The following is a 21,543-nucleotide window of genomic DNA, read 5'->3' on the forward strand; positions in this document are numbered from 1 at the left end:
TTTTATACAGTTAATATTGAGAGTTACTACCACTTTCTTTGCTCTTTATTCCTTCTTACAAATCCGGTTATTTTTCCTCTAATAATACATCTTTTAGAATTTCTACAGTTTTACTAAAATGAGTCTAAATGAGAATTTCTTTTTATTTGTCATGCTTAGGGTTTGTTAGGCTTCTTGCATTTATGAATATCTGTCATCATTTTTGGGTAATTCTAAATCATTTCTTCATTTATTGCCTCTACTCTCTCATCCTTTGAGATTCCAATCACATGTATATTAGAACTTTTCACTGTATCTTATTGTTTACCCTGTCTCCCCCTTGGTTTCCCCTCGTTCTTTGGTCTTTTTAAACTTACTTATTTTTTCTGACTTATCTTCCTAGTTCACTGATTCTTTTGCTGTGTCCAATCTACTGCCCAATATGTCCACAGAGCTTTTAATTACAGTTATTATATTTTCTATTTGGCTCTTTTTCAAATCTGCTGTCACTTCTAATAGTTTTCCAATTTCTCAGTGAAACTTTCAAACTTGTATTTAATGTCTAAAAATAAGCATAGTATACCTTAAACTAATAAATATTATGTCAATTACATCTCAACAAAACTGGGGAAAAAATAAGCATAATAGTTTTATGGCTTATAGCTAGTAAGTTCAATAATCGAAGCCCCTTTGGTTATCTCTTTCTTCCCCCATTTTTTTATTGTGATGAAATGCACATAACATAAAATTTACCAACTTAACCATTGTTTTTAATTTTTTTTGAGGTATAATTGAAATATTAATTTCAGGTATACAACATAATGATTCAATATTTGTATATATTGTGAAATGATCACCACAATAAGTCTAGTTAACATTTGTCACCTTACATAGTTACAAAAAATTTTTCTTGTGAGAACTTTTGAGATCTACTTTCTTAGCAACTTTCAAATATGCAATATAGTGTCATTAACTATAGTCACCATGCAGTACATTAATTTCCCATGACTTATTTGTTTTATAACTGGGCATTTATACCTTTTGACCCTCTTCATCCATTTCTCCAACTCCCAAACCCCTTTGGCAACTACCAATCTGTTTTCTGTATCTGTGAGCTTGGCTTTTTTCTGTTTCGTTTTTTTGACTCCACCTATAAATGAGATCATATGGTATTTGTGTTTCTCTGAATTTTTGCACTTAGTCATCTTAACCATTTTTAAATATACAGTTCAATGGTATTAAGTACATTCATAATGTTGTACAACCATCACCACCATCCATCTCCATATCTCTTTTCATCTTATAAAACTGAAACTCTGTATCTATTAAGCAATGACTCCTAATTTGCCCTTGCCCTTGGCCCTGACAACCAACATTCTACTGTCTGTCTTTAGGATTTTGACTACTCAAAGTACCTTGTATAGTGGAATCATATAGTATTCGTCCTTTTGTGACTGGATTATTTCACTTAGCATAATGGCCTCAAGATTTAAATCCATGTTGTAGCGTATGTCAGAATCACCTTCTTTATAAAAGTGGAATAATATTCCATTGTATGTGTCACATTTTGTTTATCTAAACCATGAAGGTTTGCCCTCGTTTTCTTCTGAATTTTGTAGTTTTAGCTCGTACATTCTGGCCTTTGAGCATTGTGGGTTAACTTTTGTATTTAATGTGAGGTAAAGGTTCAACTTCATTGTTTTGCATGTAGCTATCCAGTTTTCTCCTCACCATTTGTTGAAGACTATTCTTTCTTCATTGAATGATTTTGGCAGCCTTGTCAAAAATTAGTTGGCCTTAGATATACGGGTTTATTTCTGGACTCTCAGTTCTAGTCCACTGACCTGTATGTCTACCCGGTGTCAGCAGCACAACTGTCTTTATTACCATTGCTGTGTAGTGACTTTCAAAATCAGGCAATATGAGTTCTCCCATTTTGTGCTTTTCAGGATTTGAAAAGTTAAGTTGGTTATTCTGGGTCTTTTGCAATTCCATATACACTTCAGAATCTGCTTATCAATTTATACAAAGAAGTAAGTTGGGATTTTGATGGCAGTTGCATTGAATCTGTAGATCGGTTTGGGCAGTTTTGTCACTTTAAAGATGTTAAATCTTCTGATCCATAAACAATATTTTTTCCATTTATTTATATCTAGTTTCTTTCAATAATATGGTGTATTTTTCAGAGTATTAGTTACATTTTTTTTGTTAAATTTATTCCTAATATTTTGTTCTTTTTGATGCTATTGAGAATGCAATGTTTTCTTAATTTCATTTTCAGATTGTTTATTCCAAGTATGTAGAAATTCAATTGATACAGGCATACCTGATTTTATTGTACTTCACTTTGTTGTTCCCACAGATGTTGTGTTTTTTTACAAATTGAAGGCAAGACCCTCCACCAGCAAAAAGATTAAGTCTTGCTTTATTGTGATACTCACTTTATTGCAGCGTTCTAGAACTGAACCTGCAATATCTCTGAAGTGTGCCTGTATTTGTATACTGATCTTTTATCTTCCAACCTTGTTGAACTCATTTATTAGTTTTAATGGGATTTTTTAGTGGCTTGCTTAGGATTTTACATATAAAGGTCATGTCATCTGCAAATAGAGGTCATTTTACGTCTTACATTCCACTTTGAATGCCTTTTATTTTTTTATTTATTTTTTCCTACTTGCCCTGCCTAGAACCTCCAGTACACTGCTGGATAGAAGTGGTAAGAGCAGATACCTTTGTTCCTAATGTTAGGGGAAAAGCATTCAGTCTTTCACCATTAAGCATGATATTAGTGATGGAGTTTTCATTGATGCCCAGGAGTTCTCAATGTCAGGTTGAGGAAGTTCCTTTCTATTTCAAATTTGTTGTGTTTTTATCATGAAAAGTATTGGATTTTGTCAAACTTTTTTTTGTGTTTTTTTCCCTGCAGCTATTGAGATGGTCGTGATTTCTGTGTTTTATTCTATTGCTATGAAGTGAAATTCAAATCAAATGGAAATAGTATTAGAGAAGAAACAGCTGACCATAGGAATGTTGACACTGATTATTCTTTGAGAGACTCAAGATACACAGCCAGAGGAACTTAGTGAAGCCAAACATCCACATAAATGAGGAAACTGTGAAAAAAAGTGATGAAGACATCTCAGAGGAGATGATACCTGTAAAAAGATTCACATTACAAGTGCAAAGTACAAAATGTTGGAAGCTGATCCAAATTTAGAAAGGGGTATGAGAATTTGACAAGCCCAAACCAAAAAAGCCTTGCTCGTAAGTTATATAATGAGACATTCAAACTATTGTTAATTTTTTCACCAAAATATACCCACATTAATTCTCAATTTTCTAATGCTTTAAATTATAATGTACTAAATAAATTTAATTTTACTGTGTCCATTTCCTTATATAATGATAACCGATTGGGTTTTTAATGTTTTGATTAAAAAAATTTAAAGGCCATGGAATAATTGTAATTTTCCCCATTGATTATTAAGTTTACTTTGTACAGTTTGTACTTGGACAGTAATTTTGATGGTATTGCACTCCTATGCTAAGAGATAGAATGTATTTTATTGTGGCTAAGAGATAAGGTGTATTTTATCATGGCCAACAAATTATTACATATTTAGACTTCAGTAGGTTTTAGAGGGACGTCTTCTTGCTTTTGCTATTCCCCGACTATCTCTTCTCAAATAACTCAGTCTTAAAGCCACTAGGTAGAGTAGAGCAAGGTAGATGTAAGCATATTAGGATGGGTTAGCATTCCCGTGTAGGAGCCAGTCCCTACCTGGGAGGGTAGCCCAGCATGTAGATCCGTTACAATAGGTGAACTGTTAATAATAAGTAAATATAGTAAGGATAATAGCAGCCAGATTTTTCATTGTTAGAGAAGGAAGTTACATTTAGTTAAGTTTGCATTTAGTCAAATTTGGAGCCATTTGGGTTTGTCTGATAAAAATAAATGGAAATTTAAAGGAGGAATGGGATATTTACATACTTTCAAAATACCTCCCCAGAAAATACCAATTAATTACAGAGGCATAAATGATAACTTCACAGTAGAGAAGCCTGGCAATTACTCTCTTAACCAAGTCATCAGAGTAATGGAAGAAATGAAATCATACAAATATATGGGGATGGAAGGAGAACTGACTCTGATTGGTGAACACACAATGGGATTTATAGATGATGTAATTCAGAATTGTACACCTGAAATCTATGTAACTTTACTAACAATTGTCACCCCAATAAACTTTAATTAAAAAATTAAAAAAAAAAATCATGAGCCACTTGATTGTATGAAATGAAAAGAACACAGTATGAAGAATATCAGCCAAACTCAAACTGAGGAACATTCTACAAAATAACTGGCTTGTAATCTTCAAAGTTGTCAATGCTGTGAAAGTTAAAGCCTAGGGACCAGTCCAGATGGAAAGAGACTTGAAACTTGACCTAATGCAATGCATGATTCTGATCTGGAATCTTTGCTGCAAAGGAGGTTCTAGGAGCAACAAGAAAAACTTGAATGGGGTCTGAGGACAGTTTTAATGTTACTGTGATTATTTTGTAAAAGAATATACTTGTCTGTAGGAAACTTGAGTGATGGGCATGATATTAGCAATATACTGTCATAGTTCAAGAACAGAAAAAGTTCTTTGTACTATACTTGCAACTTTTTGTAAGTTTGAGATTTAAAAATAAAAACTTTTAAAAAATGATGTAACCATTTTATTTAAAATGTCCATTTTTATAATGTGCTCTTCAATGATTTAATTTTTGATGAAAATTTTTAGATATTTTTCTAATATAAAAGGTGTATGGTTTTCCAAATTATTTTAGAAGTTATTTGAGCATGAAGTTGGAAGAACCACTGCCCTGGAAGAACCAACTTCCCTATGACTCCAGCAAATGAAAGAGCTTTCAGAACTACTCCAATGCGTTTTCTCTGCTGTACTCACATGCTATTACTAGAAAACACATTGTGCTTGAAAAGAGAGGGAAGTAGTACTCCAGGGTGTAATTCCTGGGTTCAAAAACCTGACTCTAATATGTACTTGTTAGCCAGGTACTTAACCTCTCTCTGCCTCAATATCCTAATCTGTGGGAATGCAGGTGTACTTAGCACAAAGCACCACACAGAAATGCACCGTAAACCCCAGCTATGATCATTTCTAAAGTCTGAGCCCTTAGAGGGCATGATCCATGTCTTACTCATATGTTAATCTCATTGCTTCTCATTCCTAGACTATTTATCAGGTCATCTTTTCTCCAGTGTTTTTTCCTCTGATCTATCATTCACTGTTGCAATTGTTATCTTCCTAATCTGTAAATCTGATCATGTCATTCTCTGTTCAAGTTGGTTTCCCAATTTTTACAGGATAAAGTCAAAATTCACTGCAACAAGCGAAATCTCTGTTTCCATCCCATGTTTAAGGAGAGTTCCACCAAGCATGCTTTCACACTTTAATGGCTTTGTTCTAGTTGTTTCCATGCATCTGAAATGTTCCCATCACATTCTATTCATTCTTAAAAGTTGGTCTCGGGCAGCCAGATGGCTCAGTTGGTTAGAGCACGACCTCTGAATAATGGTGCCCGGTTCGATTCCCACATGGACCAGTGAGCTGTGCCGTCAACAACTAGATTGAAGACAACAGCTGCTGCTGAGTTTCTGGAGGGGCCGCCAGATGGCTCAGTTGGCTCAGCTGGTTAGAGCGCAGGCTCTCAATGATGAGGTGGCGGGTTCAATTCCCACATGGGACAGTGGGCTGTGCCTTCTGCAACTAAAGATTGAAAATGGCAACTGGACTTAAGAGCTGAGATGTGTCCTCCACAACTAGATTGCCCTCCACAACTAGATTGAAGGACGACGACTTCGAGCTGATGGGACCTGGAGAAACTGTTCTCCAATATTCCCCCCCCCCAAAAAAAAGTTGGTCTCAAAAACTCACCAGGCTTTCTCAGTCACCTTCTGTTGTAGGGTTTGTAGGGTCATATAGTGTTACGTTCATAAATCCATAATGGCCAATCATACTTTGTTAATAATGTAAAACCTTTCCACCTCTCTCTGTAGATCATTAATGCATTCATCAAATATTCATTGAACAATATTTATTAGATAACAGGCTCTGTTCCCAAGTCAAGACTAGATTTTCCTATAATTTATGTAGACGATTATTAAGAAAAATACCAAGTGGCGGTGACTGCTACGCAGAGAATGTCAATTGAGTATGATGAGTTGTTCAAGTGTATGGTCAGGGATCGCTTTTCTGAAGTATCTTTACGCTATGAATTTGAAAGCGCCTAAGTGACAATGAGAGGGGAAATGTCGCAGGTCGCAGGAAGAGCTGCTGGTCGTGGGAACAGCTGGTGCAAGAGGCAGGAATAAACTGGTGTGGCAGGCACCCAAAGAGCCCCTGGTGGTCGTCCCCTGGGCTGGTTGTGTGCAAAGGCTGACGCGGCAACTTAAGTGTGTAGAGGGTCTGAGAGCCACAGCTGGTGCAGGTACGTATTCCTGCGAGTGGGTTCCTCCGCCAGCATGCGATACCCTGAATGGGCTTTCCCTTCGAAACTTCTCACACCAGCCCTTTCCTCTCCGGCGGTGGCAAACGATGACACAGAACCTTCACGCAGTTGCTGACCGAATAAGGATCCGACAAAGGAATCACGAAAGATCTAGTCGCGCAGGGGCCGAGACTGGGGAGCAGACGAGAGCAGCCAGCATAGACTGGCGGAAGAAGTCGGAGGAGGTCCGAACCCGAAGGCCCCTGGCGCGAATGCTGCGCATGCGTATGCGCGTGCAGACGTCAGTTAGGGCGCCGGTCCGAAAAAGGGCGGGGCGAGCCATCCGCACCGGAAGGGGGTTGGCTGGGCGGGGCCGGGAGGCGGCGGTGGCGGCTACGCGCGCGCGCGGGTGCGAACGGGGAACGCCGCGAGGGCCGGGGCGGGCCGGGCTGTGGGCACGACGGACGGCGACGATGGCCGCGGCAGCGGGCGGCGGCGGGCCGGGGGCAGCGGCAGGAGCCGCTGGTGCGGGAGGCGCGGCGGCGGCTGCGGGCCTGGCGGTTTATCGGCGGAAGGACGGGGGCCCGGCCAGCAAGTTTTGGGAAAGCCCGGAGACGGTGTCCCAGCTGGATTCGGTGCGGGTCTGGCTGGGCAAGCACTACAAGAAGGTGGGTTCGCGCGCCCGTGGGAGCCGGGAGGCCACGCGACGGAGGCCGGGGGCGGCTACTGGCCTCGCGGACCTCGGGCTGCCCCTCCCCCCCGCGCGCCACGAGGGACAACAAAGGCAGGCGCCGGGCTCGCCACGCCCCCGCGGTCAGCTCTCGGGGCCCGCGGGCGCGGGGGTCTCCCCCGAACCCTCAGGGCCCTGCTCTTTGGCGCTCAAGCATCCCGGGCGAAGCCCCTGTTCCCCGAACACGAACAGTCGAGCTCAGCAGCCCGGAGGGTGTGAATCTCTTTTGTTAGCTGCCCTATTAGGTGTGTGAACAATGATTGTTAAAAACAGCTTGAACCAGTGTGTAAAAGCAGCTTCGTTTTGTTTAGAGACTAGTCTTCCAAGTCAAGTGAGGTAACTAAGGTCTTACTACCTGTTGTTGATTTGCTAGAGAAGGAACATGGACGATTGTACTCGGAAGGTAATAGGTTAATGTAAGGAATTACAGTATTGATGGGAACTCGCGTTAAAAATTGACTGGTTTTACGATATAGTAGTTTTAGTTATGTATAGTAGGAGTAAAAGAGTTAACGTTCACTTGTACTTGAGGGTTTCTCAGTGAGGCCTTCCCTGAGAGCCCCATGTGTATTAGATCACCCCACTTCATGTCATCTTTATTTTCTTCGTACCACTTTTTATTTTTTTCATTTCATTCTGTTTCTCCTTCCTTTGGGATTTAAGTTCCACCGAGTCGATGGTATTGAAAGTTGTGACTTAACCCCTTGATTATAACAAATGTTTTTTAACTTCCCCTTTATGTAAATACTTAGGACTGACTCCTTTACACGGTGAAATGAAGCACACAGCTAGAAATACTCCTTCTGCCCCCAAGTTTCCGTAACACCCTTTTCAGTTCTGTATTTCCCTATTGAAGACCATAGCACTGGGGCAAGGAGCTTATCAGGCCTGTCCAATATACAATGTGTCCTTGAACATGGTTGGTACTCATTGCCTCGCCCTTAGTAGTTGCTTAGTAAATACTAGTTGAATGAATGAAAAGATAGTACTCTAGGAAGCTGTTCATTTGGGGTCTACAGCAGAGTGAAGCCTGTTGGCTTTGAGAAGTCCTTATGCACGAACAAGGGATCTTGGGTTCGGTTGACATTACACTGTGGTACTTCCAGAAATGACGATTTCTTATCTGAAGTTTTAGGAAATGAGAGAGAATATATATTATTATTCACAGTATATTTTTAGATGTTTTGATTATTATTTCCCCCTGAAGTTTTGGAGTCACATTTGGGATTGTAGATTGATTTTTCTCTTCTGTATGTAAGTATGTAAGTAAGAGTATTGTTCTCTCTTGTACAGTTAAATTGGTCACTTTTTTGTGTAGGCAATAGAGCTTCTGGAAGTGGCTAAGGTAATTGAACATATATGTAGTCGATATCTGTACCTATACATATAAAATGAGAGTATTATATTTTATCCTGTTTCCTTTAGCTAATGCTTTGGATCTTAATTTCAGTGTCCCTTAACGTAGTTATTTTTTCCCACAGTCTGGATTTTTTTCCTCCAGTTTTACTGAGTTACAATTGACATATAATATTGTATTACTTTATCAAAGGAGCTTTAACAAAGAAAGGTACTCAGGAGTAATATTTTTTTGGATTATCCCTTTGTGACTCCCATAGGACTGTTTTACTAAATCAAATATCAAGGAAGGGAGAAGAAAAAGGGAAATAATTTCTGCTTCTCCAAAGTCCGTGTCCATCTGTTGGATCCCAATCTTAAGAGAGCAGCTTGAGGCTTAGATAACCAGCAGGTTAATGTTGGTTCAGTGTCCCTGAGGCCTTAAGACAAAGTCAAAGTTAGGTTTGATTTCTCAGGGTTTCATAAAGCCAGACTGTATTTCTTGGGTCTACTCAGATTCAGAATTCAATCTGACAGCCGGAATCCTATCAGTTTCTGAGAGTGTTGTTGGAGTGGTGAAAGTATTAACAAGACTGTTCTTTGCTGCTTTTGTACACACTGTATCTCTACTTGTACACGTTGATGGGTTTTAACTAAACTTTTCTATTGCATTTAATACTGAAGTTTCAGATTGATCAATCTCAGCAAATAGATGAAATAAGCATGACATCGGTAGTCCCCTTTTATTGATGGGTCTGTCCGTGCAGTCAAGTGAACTGAGCATCTACCATATCCAGGCACTTAAAACGTAACTCACTGAAATCCTCACAACAGTCCTGAATGATAGACATTATTTACTTTATATTACACATGAAAGGAACCTGAGGCTCCCGATTTAAGTAACTTCTCTAAGATTGCTGGTAGAGGTGGCAGATTTGGGATTCAGTGAATCCTGCCTGGCTCCAAACCCGTTTTCTTTTTTGCTACACATCATTTCTCTTTGAGGAACTCACAATGTGGAAAAGATAGACATAGACACCTACCCAGGTGATTGCAAATTAGAAGAGAACTTCGTTGTATTTTCATTTTCTAAGTGCCCTTAGTAGATGTTCAGTAAATATTTGTTTAATGAATGAAAAGGTGAACTAGTTTAGGAACCTCTTCATTTAGGTTTTGTAAATACGTTTGGCTTAGCAACACGGAAGGGAGGTGAGTACTTTTTGGTTGGAATGAATTTCTGGTCTGCCAAAGAAGTCCAGAGGAGGGGACCACTTTAGATAAGAGGAATCCGAAGCACAGGGAGGTTAACTGTTTGCCTGAGGTAGCATTTTAAGTCAAGTAGCAGAGCTTGTTATCTACCTAAGCTGCCTTCTTCGTATTTGTGTACATGTATTTTGTCCTGTCTTTGATAGAGAGCTGTACTTCTGTTCATAGTTTCTGAGTGGTTTTCAGAACCTTCCTGATCTCAAATTGATGCAACTCAGATTCGAGTACCTTGGCGGTGAAGTAGATCTGTAAGTCATTAAGTTCCCAGTCATTAAGTCTCTTCACAAGGTTTGTCTAGTTCCTGAAATAAGATTTAAGATACCAGAATGGTTTAAGGATGATCACTAAAATAGACTACGTTGCTTAAGGAAGGCATTTCAATGTCCTTTACATAAATTAACAGTTAAAGAAAGTTACATTTTTTAATGGGACATTTGCTGCAATAGGATTATTTAGGGACAAGTAAAACTTCTTTTATTAATGTCGTAGGTAATATAAAGCAGATTTATTGATGAAACTTTATCTAAACATATCTTCTTAACTTTTGTAATCAAAATACTTTGAAACTAAAGAATTGTCTTAAGTTAAACGTGGTTTTGAACCTTTTTTGATCAAAACAAAATATTTATGATTGAAATAGTCTATGTAATCCATTTTTTTCATAATCAGGATTCAGTATTTTCAAAGCTGTTAAGCACTTATGTTTTGGGTGATATTTTTGGAAGCACTTGAAATAAACTCTGTTATATCAACATGAGATAGTGGGATGAACATTACATTTGGTTGGAAGATGTGAGTTCAGTACTCTTGGCTGCTAATTGGTGGTGTCCTTGAACAGATCACTTGATTTCTGTGTTTTAATTTTTCATTTGTAAGTAGGGAGTAAGACTGACTCCCATAGGACTGTTTAAATCTAATGAGATAATCCTTAAAGGTGGGGTTATAGAAGTTTGAGGTGGTAGTGATACTTTTGCCATATATCCCATGGTCAGCCTGTTTCATTCTTATTGATTAAATAGAATGTAACTATTAAAAAATGTTTTAAAAGTTGATTTAAAAACCATTTAAAAAGTCATACAGTGGCTGGCTGCCTTTTAAGTGGGTACAAGGTATAATACGTTCACACTAATACATTAATTTCAAATTTCATACATGAGTTAAAAATGTCATCTCTTCCATACATTTTCATGTTTTATAATTTTTGTGGGTGATTGGAAAAGAATAGCCAGAGTCAAATATTTTATAATTTACAAATGAGATTTAAAAATATCTAAGGTAATAATTTTGATCGGGCTTTGAACCTGGCCATACTTTCTCGTGAAACTATAGGGTTGTCCACATAAAACCTTTCTCATTCTAAATGACAGAATACATTGAAGGAAATATGTATAGTAGTGAAGTTTAGAACATATACAAAGCTGTATATATAACAATTATTAAAAATGATGTTTTTGCCCGGAGGGTTGATTTGACTTTAGTTGAACAGCCTTCCTTCAAGATAGTATCTTTTTCAGTTTTAGGATTCGGCATTGTTCAGTTATCTACCAGTATCTGAAAAATAAAAAGTTATGGTTATTAATTTTTATGTTGCTTTACCATATGCAGAAAAACTGCAGTTTTGTTTTTTGTTGGTTTTTTGGGGTTTTTTTTTGACCCCTTTGGGAAGCCTGTACTTATTAAAGGTGATAAAGTTACCTGGTGGATACGGACAGTGGATTTTGCCAGCTCTGTGGGGTAAACTTGAAGAGTTTATTCTTTTTTAAAGGTTATACTATTACTAATTACTTACTAGTTGAATATTACTTAGTGAATATATATTATGTTGAGTAAATTGGAAAAAACTGATGCTGAATTTTCACTTGAAAAGTAGTCCTTAAAAAAGTCAACTTGATAGTTTTGTGGGAATTGGCAATATATTGTAGGAAATATGGGGACTTGTAAGTAGTTTTTAACATTTTGAAATTGCTTAACTGGTTTTTAACTTTTATTATAATAAAATGTATTCTTTAACTGAGCTATATGTAATAATATTTGAAATGAATTTTTTAAAAAAGATCGGTGGTTATTAAAAAGTGTGGTTCCTAGTCCAGTAGTGTCACCTGGGAACTTACTAGAAATGCAAATTCTTGGGCCTGACATTGAATTAAGAATTCTGGGAATGGGACTAAAATTTGAGGACCATTGTTTTAGACTAACAGAATTGACATCTTGTATGCTTAATTGTATGAAACTTGTTTTCAGTTTTTGATTCATGTCTGCAATACTTGTATCACTTTGTGGCCTTTTGGAAATGTGTTTTTACAGAACACCCTTTATACAAAAGGAAACTTTATAAGGATGAAAAGGAATGGTCCAGAGCAGGGATAGGCAAAATTTTTCTACTAAGAGCAAGACAGTAAATACTTTAGGCTTTAAAGGTCATGCAGTCTCAGTTATAACTGCTCAGCTCTGCTGTTTAATGAAAGCAGCCATAGACCATATGTAATGAATGAATGAACTGTGTTTTGATAAAACTTGATGGATACTGAAATTTGATTTAATGAAACATTTGTTGTATGTCATGAAATACTATGCTTTTAAATTTCTTCCCAGCCATTTAAAAGTACAAAAACCATTTTTAGCTGTAAGTCACAGAGAAACAGACAGCAGGCTCAATTTTACTAACCTTTGGTCTAGAAGATTTCATGTGAAATAAAACATTCCAACAAAATACCAGTCTTCAGCAAAGTTAACTGCATGCTGGCTGTTTCATTTGGAGTAGAAAGCTAATGCACCTGAACAAATAAAAATTTGGGAGGGTATTGAGCTTTAAAAAGAATTATCTTTATTTTATATGTTATGCTCTGTCTTTGGCAGTAGCACAGATTGAGAGCCATTCAACTTACTGTACAGTACGGATAGACTGTGCAGCTGGTATTTTTTGCCATGTGTGAATAACTTAGAAATTATTTATTGTAATGGAAACATACCATATTAATCTTGTATGTGGGGTGGTACTGGGAAAGAGGTTTGCTTCAGAAAGAAAAAATTAGTTCTTTGTTATCTTTTGTGAAATTGAAGGAGGTATAAATGCTTTTCCTGCTCAAAATTGATGATTTTTTTTTTAATTATTGCCTGTATGCGTTTCTCAAAGTGATATTGAACATTTAATACCAAATTAAACTTTTGCATTTAATTGAACTCACTGATTTATACTTTCCCTGTCATGTTACCCATTATCTTTCCTTGCTGTGAAGTTGTTATGCTTGCTATCTGCCACTGGTTTGATCTTTTGATACTATCCACCTCAGTGTGGATAACTTTTCACACTTTTTTTTTTTAAAACAACTTCCTATTGTGTTAAAAACCAAAAAATTTACCATCCTAATTAACCATTTTTTAATGCACATGCATGTATTTTTTTGATGCATAAAAACAACCGTTCTATTGTGCTCAAACCTTAATGGCATAAAACAACCATTTTGTTATGCTAAAGTTCCTGTGTTTCGGGAATTAGGGAGGGCGTAATGGGGACAGTTGTGTGTCTGCTCAATGGTGTCTGGGTTCTTGATTGGGGAGATTTGGTGATGGGTGATTTGGTGACTTGGGGGTGAATTGACAGCTGTGGGTCAAAATCATCTGGAACCATCTTTACTCGTGTCTCGTGGTTGTGTTGTCAGTCTTTTGGGACATCAGCTGGGGCTGGTGGCCATAGCATCTTCATGTGGCTTCTCCATGTAGCCTGGACTTCCTTAAAGTATGGTGGTGTCAGGGTGGTTGGACTTTTTCATCATAGTTCAGGGCTGCAAAGGTGAGTGTCCCAAAAGAACTACGTGGAAGCTGTATGATCTTTCTTGACTTATTCTTAGAAGTCACATAGCATCACTTTTGCTGCGTTCTATTGGTTACAAGTGAGTCACTAAGTATCGACCTGATTCAATAGAAGAGAGCATTCAGCCCATCTCTTGATGGGAGGAGTGTCAAAGAATTTGTGGATCTGTCTTAAAAACAAAAGTTTGCTCTCTGGCCACAAATTATGAACATTCATCCCACATACAAAATACACTGGCCAATAGGTCTCATCCCTTTGCAGTATCAGGCTCCACTTTGAGGTCTACAATATCATTGTCTAAGTTAATTCAGGGCAGATGAGATGGCTTGGGTTTGGTTTCTTGGGTGCATGGTATCTCTCATTCTGAAGATCTGTTAACTACAGAGACCTGTCTGTCTCTTCTGCCACCCCCAGTATTTGTTTTTGTAAGCTCCCTTAGAGCAAAGAGCATGTCTCAGACATTTATAACTGCACCGTGCCAGTGCTTAGTAGGTACTAGGAAGTAAGCTAACGTTCTTTTCTGTACAATTGTCCCAATTTTTGAATCCCTGTCTTTATCTTGCAGTATGTTCATGCGGATGCTCCTACCAATAAAACGCTGGCTGGGCTGGTGGTGCAGCTTCTGCAGTTTCAGGAAGATGCCTTTGGGAAGCATGTCACCAACCCCGCCTTCACCAAACTCCCTGTAAGTACATCAGCTTTTAACTATAGAATGTTATCGCTATTTAACTGTAGGAAGCTTCTCTTTCAGGCATCATTTAACATCTGTATTAAACATCACAACAATTATTATGTAGACTTAACTGTTAACATTATACTATGTTTTAGTTTCTTTATAGTTTCTACTGTATCAAGTCGTCTCCTTTTTTTCTCCTGATTCAATTCTTGTGGCTAGAATACTATTTCATGGAATTTTTATATTTAGTAGGTAGGATTTTTCTGAGCCTATGTAAGAATATAATTCTGTTTTTCTTTGCAATTGGTATTTTGACTGATAGTTTGGCTAGGTATAGAAATACTGGGGTACGCTTTATTTCTTTTTGAAATATGTGGGTTTTGTTTTTTCCTTAAAATTTGATTATGTAGAGGAAAAATCTGATAACTGCTTGTTGATTTCTCTCCTTTTTTATACTGATCTTTAAAATCTTTTTTATCTTTGAAATTCAGAAATATGTCTAGTTGTGATAAGTCATGCTCTGAAGACTCAATTATATTTCTTTAGCTCAGGGAACATTCAGTCTTTTAGTCTTCTCTGCTGTCCTGTACACCTTTAATATAATGTTTGAATTCTGATTGTACAAATACTAGATTTCCAGGGACTACCTGTCATATCTTTTCTCATAATTTTTGTCTTCCAGTTCTCCGATTTGTGTTTTCACAGTTTCCGTTGTGTTGTTTGATACCTCCACTGAGTTTTTTATCAGTAGACTTTTTTTTTAAATCTCAGAAACTTCTGATTTGAGTGTTCTTATTTTGTCACTAAATGTTTTGTTGTAACAACTCACTGATCTCTCAGATATAATTGAGAATAAGAAATAGTATTGTTTTACTGATCTTGTAGTAAATGTGTTGACTTTGCTTATGGTATTTTTGCTATCCAGACATTTATTTATTTATTTATTTTATTTTGTTTTATTTTATTTTTAAGGAGGGCACAGCTCAAAGTGGCCCATGCGGGAATCAAACCGACAACCTTGGTATTATTAGCACCACGCTCCAACCAACTGAGCTAACCAGCCACCCCCAGACATTTACTTTTATTTAGTCAAATATAGCAATGTTTTTTTGAATCATGTTAGGAAGCTTTCTCCACTCGTAGGTGATAAAGGAATTCAGCCACGTGTTCTTTAAGTATTTACATGGTTTCATTTTTTACAATTAACTTTCTCATCCATTTAGAATTTATCTTGGTATTCAATATAAGCAGTGAATCTAGTGTTTTTTTTTCTATATGATTATCTAGTTATCCCAACAATATTTATTAAAAAGTGCTTCTTTTATCACTGATTTGAGCTCAGCAGATATTAAGCATTTGATTACTTACTAAGCTCTGAGAATTCAGAGAGTATTATGGTGTATTGTTTATCTTCAGGGAGCTCACACCTTGTGAGCTTTATGAAGAGAGCCTTTCACTTTCCTGACTCAGGATGTGTTTTCCAGGGGAAAGGATGTTTTAACTGAGTCCTGAAAGTTGAGTATCAGTTTTTCAGGGAAGTGCTTGAGGATGGGATTTGCAGGCAGTGATAGTGTAAAATAAAAGCATAAACGCCTGAGAAAATTGGGTACTTAAAGGTAGTTGCAGATAGTTCAACAAGGTTAGAACTGAGGACAATGGTCAGAGAGATGGGCCAAAATCAGTCCTAAAAGGACAAGTTTACTATGCTACAAGTATGCCTTTAATCTTGAAAGTGGTGGGGAACTAAAAGCGAGAGAGTAGAATTTAGAGGAAAAGGAACATGACGCTTTAAATGATTCAGAAAACACACGCATACACGCATGTACACAAACACACAGCAAATGATAAAGTTAATGTGGTAAAATGTTAACAACTGGGGATTCTGAATGAAGAGAAAATGAAAGTTCTTTGTACAAGCGAGAGAGTCAGTTTTGGGTTTTAGAATAATCCTGCAGGCTTCATTGTGAAGAATGGGTTGGAAGCTGTTGATACTGGAGGCTTTGAAAGCTAGTTTTCCATGAAAAGGCTGTTCTCAATCCAAGTGAGCTGTGATCACAGCCCATGGAGGAAGCAGTGCATTCAAAGAAGGCTGAAAGGAATTGAGAGTGTAAAGGGGTAGAACTTTGTGACTTTGGGGGGTGTGAGTGGGGGGGAGATGTGGGGCAGGAGCAAGAGAGAATTGATGAGGATACCTGTGCTGAGCAGATACCTTTGGCACTGAGGGGAAAGCCAGAGCGAAAGCAGCTTTCTGGAGAAAGGCACTCGCTCTGACTGTTGAGATTGGCTCTCATTCCAGGCGCTTCAGGTTTAGAAATCTCACAGGTAGTAGGAACGAGGTCTGGAGTTGTAGAGAAAAGGTGGGATTGGAGAAAGAGATTTACGGTGACTGGGTACTGATTCAGTTCAGAGTTGTAGGGTGAGGTCATTCCTTCTATTTTAATCTATTTTCTAGCTTATCCTTTAAAAATACCTACATTTCAATATGTGATTTATGTTATATATTATGTATATATGTGTAATGTATTAGCATCGTAGTAATACATGTATGTAATTTATAAATGAATTTAGATATTGGAGGTACATACTCATTTTTTACTAAAAATGAACTTCTCAACTGGATAATTAGTATATTTAGTTTTCTGAGCCATGTGACTAATTGAGACTTTTTTTGGGGTGGGGAGAGGTAACTTAAGTTAAAATTAATTCAAAATTAAAATTTGCAAGAATAGTACAAAGAGCTTTCATTTTCTATTCATTCAGAATAGAAAATGTGGTTAACATTTTACCACATTAACTTTATCATTTGCCCTGTGTGTATTTTCTGAATCATTTGAAAGCTTCATATTCCCTTTCCTTTAAATTCTCAAGTGTTTATTTCCTGTTGGAACTAGTTGACGTTTTCATAATAAAACACTAATATAATACAAATAGATTGTACTTTACCAAGTAGAACATGACTTAGAATAAAATTTACACATAACATTATATATGTTATGTAATGTAATTTACATTATATTGGTATTCCTAATTAGGATTATATGAGTATCTTAAAAAATAGTATTTATAGTGGGCTTTATTTGTGGAATAGTTAACTCCTGGGAACTGAACTATTTTTTTTTCTCCAGATTTTAAAGATTAGGGAATATTTTTAGGCATACACCATAATTAAAAATAATTCCTGGTTTAGTGCCAGTGGGACCAGATGTGCTTCTCTTCCTCTCAAAATAGTGTTTAGCATTTTCCCAAATGAAAGGGATTGCTATAATGTGTAATTGTTTAAAACAAAAGTGTATGAGACAAAGCAAACAATGTTTTAGTGAAACATGTAAGCTATTTACCTTAAAAGGTTTCTTTTTCTCTTGAATAAACAGTACTGATATAAGAGTTCACTATTTGGGCTAATTTCTTAATCAAAGTGGAACTTTATAACTAACTTCCTAAATCATACTGGGTATTAAAAAAGCTGGCTCAACATAGGGTATGTTCTATGTAATATAACTGAGAAGTTACAATGATTAAGGAAAAAAGTATTTCATAAGACAAAGTATATTACATAGGCAAACATAATATGAATTGAAACAAGAAATAAGTGTTTTTATCTCTACCACAAGTGAAAATTCTCATTTTTCCCTAATTCCTTCACATCTTAGTAGTTACGCATGCATAGCATAAACATAAATTGTAATGATAGGATAGAGCCAGTTTTGTATTCTAACTTTTAAAAAAGATCCTAAGCATCTATGTTTAAAAACAACAAAGCTCAAAGACCTAGAAGATTATTAGGTCACCTCAGAGTCTGAAGTAGCTGAAATTTTTTTATTTTATTTTATTTTTAATGTTTTTCTTGTAATGAGAACTTTTTCCTTTATTTTTACTGGGGAATATTGGGGAACAGTGTGTTTCTCCGGGGCCCATCAGCTCCAGGCCCCAAGTCATTGTCCTTCAGTCTAGTTGTGGAGGGCGCAGCTCAGCTCCAAGTTCAGTCGCCGTGTTCAATCGTAGTTGCAGGGGGCGCAACCCACCATCCCATGCAGGAATTGAACCAGCAACCTTGTTGAGAGCTTGCGCTCTAACCAACTGAACCATCTGAGCTCTTGTCTTCAATCTAGTTGTGGAGGGCGCAGCTCACTGGCCCATGTGGGAATCGAACCAGCAACCCTGTTGTTCAGAGCTCGTGCTCTAACCAACTGAGCCATCCGACCGCCCCAAGACTGATGTGTTTCTTGAAGCTGAGGATTTATGTCCTTTACAATTTCAAAAAAATTTTAACTTCTATTCTGTGTCTAGTTGTCTAATCCCCTATATAATAACCTGACAGTTATGCTTTTAGTTTTATTGAATGTTACTCATTTTAGGAGTTACGTGTATTTTTTTCAAATTTTTCTTATTTTAACCATTTTATATATTCTTATTTTATAGAAGCCCTATTATATTTTTTCTGTTATCTGAAAATTTTAGGATTCTAATCTTGCTGTTTGTTGATTTAAAAACATTTGTGTTTTGTTTCTTTGGGTGTTTGAATTTTGGCCTACGAACTCTCCTTCAGTGGAACTTTATCAGGCAGTCCTGTTGGTCTGGGCTGAGAGTTTGCTTGTAAGGCCCTTTAGAGGACATGCCAAATTTAGGACCAGTTCTTATTTTAATTTGGCATGAGGTTCCGGGACTAAGTGGTTAGTGTCAGTTCCAAACCCAAACTCGCTAGAGAAGGGAAGCTTATTTTCCTCTTTAGTTTTTGGCTGGCACATTTTTTTTTCTTGCTTATCCTTTTCCTCATGGTACCACCTGTTGACACCTCTGGCTTTATATGTGTGTGGTGGGTGATTGTCTTAGTTCTAACAACTTCCCTTGCTTAGGTCTAAGATCTTATTTTCTGTCCTTGCATAGCCTGGAAAACCTTAGCCTTTAGATGATCAAAGCTGACATCATTGTCTGTTTAATGTCCTCGTTATCCCTACCCCCATATCAGTCTAGAGTCATGTATTTTACTTCACAAGGTTACCATTTTGATTTTTTTCTTTGATTTTCACACCTGGGGATTTGCCTTCTTTCTAGAAATTTCAGCCACACATTTTTCTAGATTTCATTCTACTCAGCAGAATTTTAGGTGGGCTATAAATAGGTAGGATGAGACCGCATATATACATCCAGAATGAGATTAAATGTCCAGTTTAGTTGCCAGAGATGGAACAGCTTATCAAAAGCAGCGTGGTCAACCCGCTGGGAATAGAAGCAGCCTGTTGAAGCTGCCCCTCACCTCCGGAGTCTCGGATGGGGAGTGTAGCTGCTGGGATACGCGCATCAGGCGTGATTTTGCTGGCTCTGGAAAGCTCAAGTTTTGGTACCCTATTGCCCTTTTATTATTTAGGTTTTTCAATACTAATAGAGAGGAATTGACCCTTGGCAGTCTGTGCTTCTGCTTTAGAGAATGTTTAAGAGCATGAGCTTTTATACGTGAACTACATCCAGAGACAGAGAGCAAGGCCTCTTTAGGGTGGGGTGGTTGGGATCAGGGTTGAGTCAGGAAATGTGGTCCAGCCCAGTGGGTGTCCCTGAGAAGTGTCTTGTCTGCCTCCAGCTCTCCATTCCCTGACTCTGGTGTACTGCTTTTTATCTGGGTGATTCTGACACTGAGCTTGTCATGAGGACCAGAATCCCAAATCCATTTCTGTGTAGGCGCTAAGAGTCCTTGCTGTGTGGTGAGTGTTCCGTTTGGTTTTTTATTCTTCCGCATCTTTAAGGATGTTTTTCTTGTTGCACGTTATTACTGAAACTCATGCCCATGACAGGTTCATGATTTCCCTCTTTCCATTTATTCAGATATTACCACTGGAAAATTGAAGGCCGCAGTTTTCTACTTCTTCATTCATCACTTGTCCCTATAGTGGTTGACATGAAGAAGTTATTTTTGTCTTGAGCATATATTTGATAATGATTTAATTTCTCGAATTTAATACCTGTCAAAAAATTGACTGTTGTCACACAACAGCCTAGCCGATTGTGCCCCCTGTGTCTTTCCTTAAGGAAAGAAGAGTCTTTGAGACTGCCTTTTTGGGACTTTGTTTTATCTTGATGTTTTACACCTCATGTCTCTCTATCTAGTCTCCAAAAGAGGGTTTGTAGCCAATGACAACTTAAGCCAGGCGGAACCGCGTGGAGACCCCCGATGAGCTGTCTTAGAAAGATCTGGGAAGGGGCCTTGCCTCCCCTTGCCCCTGCCTGGGAAAAACCACTGCTGACTCTGGCTTTCCCCTCACCTGACTGTGAGAAAAGTCAAGAGAGCGATAAAGATCAAGCCGTCTCTGCTCAGCTCTGTGGAACAGTTTGGACATGTGATATATGTCCCTTAGGGAGTCACATACCTCACCTTAGTCATCATAGGACTTTCTGCTTCGGCTGTTTGGGGACCAGCATAATTGGTTTGGGTTGTCTCTATGACGTGATAAATGAGTCTCACAGACCGTGTCAGCAACAACACTACTCCCTTGTATGCTTATCAATAAAAGCCACCAGTCGTCCGATTAGGGGCTCCAGTCTTTCATGACTGTGAGACCCCCGGCCTTCTGAGATTTAACTGCATTAAGTCTCTGTTTCTTTCCTTCTTAAAAACTTAACCCAAAGCTGCCCCTTCTCGCACCCTTACTGCCCATGTTGCGCTGGACACGACAATTGACCTTAACCATAAACTATGTGTGCAGATGTTTTATTGTTCTGGTCTGCTCAGTATGTATTTCTCAGTAACATGGATCTGAATTTTTAAATGATTTTAGTACAGCTGAACTGTTGAGAACATTTTCACAGATTACGTACCTATTTTGTCAGGTATTCTGCTAAATATTGGTGTTAAAGATTTGAATAAGATGCTCAGGGAGTTCTAAGATGCTAAGGTCCTCAGGGAGTTCATATTACAGATAAATCTATAGAACATCCATTTCAGTATTGTGCTATGAGTGGTGTGTGTGTATGCAGTAGTGACATGCATATGTAGCATGAGGGAACATTTTGCCCAATCTCGGGGGGTTCAGGAAAGGCTTAGGAAGAGAAATAAGTCTCGTTCTACTCTAGTAAGTGCCCACCTAGCACATTATTCTACTTTATGATGTGAATACTATAAAATTGTAGGGACTTCTGCATTTTCTCAGATAAGTAAGTTGTCAGGGATAAGAATTGCATCCAGATATATTTGTCTAAGAATATGTAATGTAGCATTTGGCATGTACTGGGAATAGCGTTGGCAAAAAAATTAGGAACTCG

The 21,543-nt window shown here is 37.8% G+C and overlaps 1 protein-coding gene across 2 annotated transcripts in view; it reads left to right on the plus strand.

Annotated features, from left to right (window-relative positions):
• Positions 1 to 6,843: 6,843 nt before the first annotated feature.
• SMARCC1 (SWI/SNF related, matrix associated, actin dependent regulator of chromatin subfamily c member 1) overlaps positions 6,844 to 21,543 on the plus strand; it is a 144,759-nt gene continuing 130,059 nt past the window's right edge. For both annotated transcript variants that reach the window (XM_033131869.1, XM_033131870.1), the window contains exons 1-2: positions 6,844 to 7,142; positions 14,182 to 14,301. In XM_033131869.1, the coding sequence (XP_032987760.1) occupies positions 6,948 to 7,142; positions 14,182 to 14,301 (315 nt within the window). In that variant the 5' untranslated portion in view covers positions 6,844 to 6,947. The remainder of the gene's footprint in view (positions 7,143 to 14,181; positions 14,302 to 21,543) is intronic.

This window comes from Rhinolophus ferrumequinum, chromosome 17 (assembly GCF_004115265.2).
Source record: "Rhinolophus ferrumequinum isolate MPI-CBG mRhiFer1 chromosome 17, mRhiFer1_v1.p, whole genome shotgun sequence".
Classification (NCBI taxonomy): domain Eukaryota; kingdom Metazoa; phylum Chordata; class Mammalia; order Chiroptera; family Rhinolophidae; genus Rhinolophus; species Rhinolophus ferrumequinum.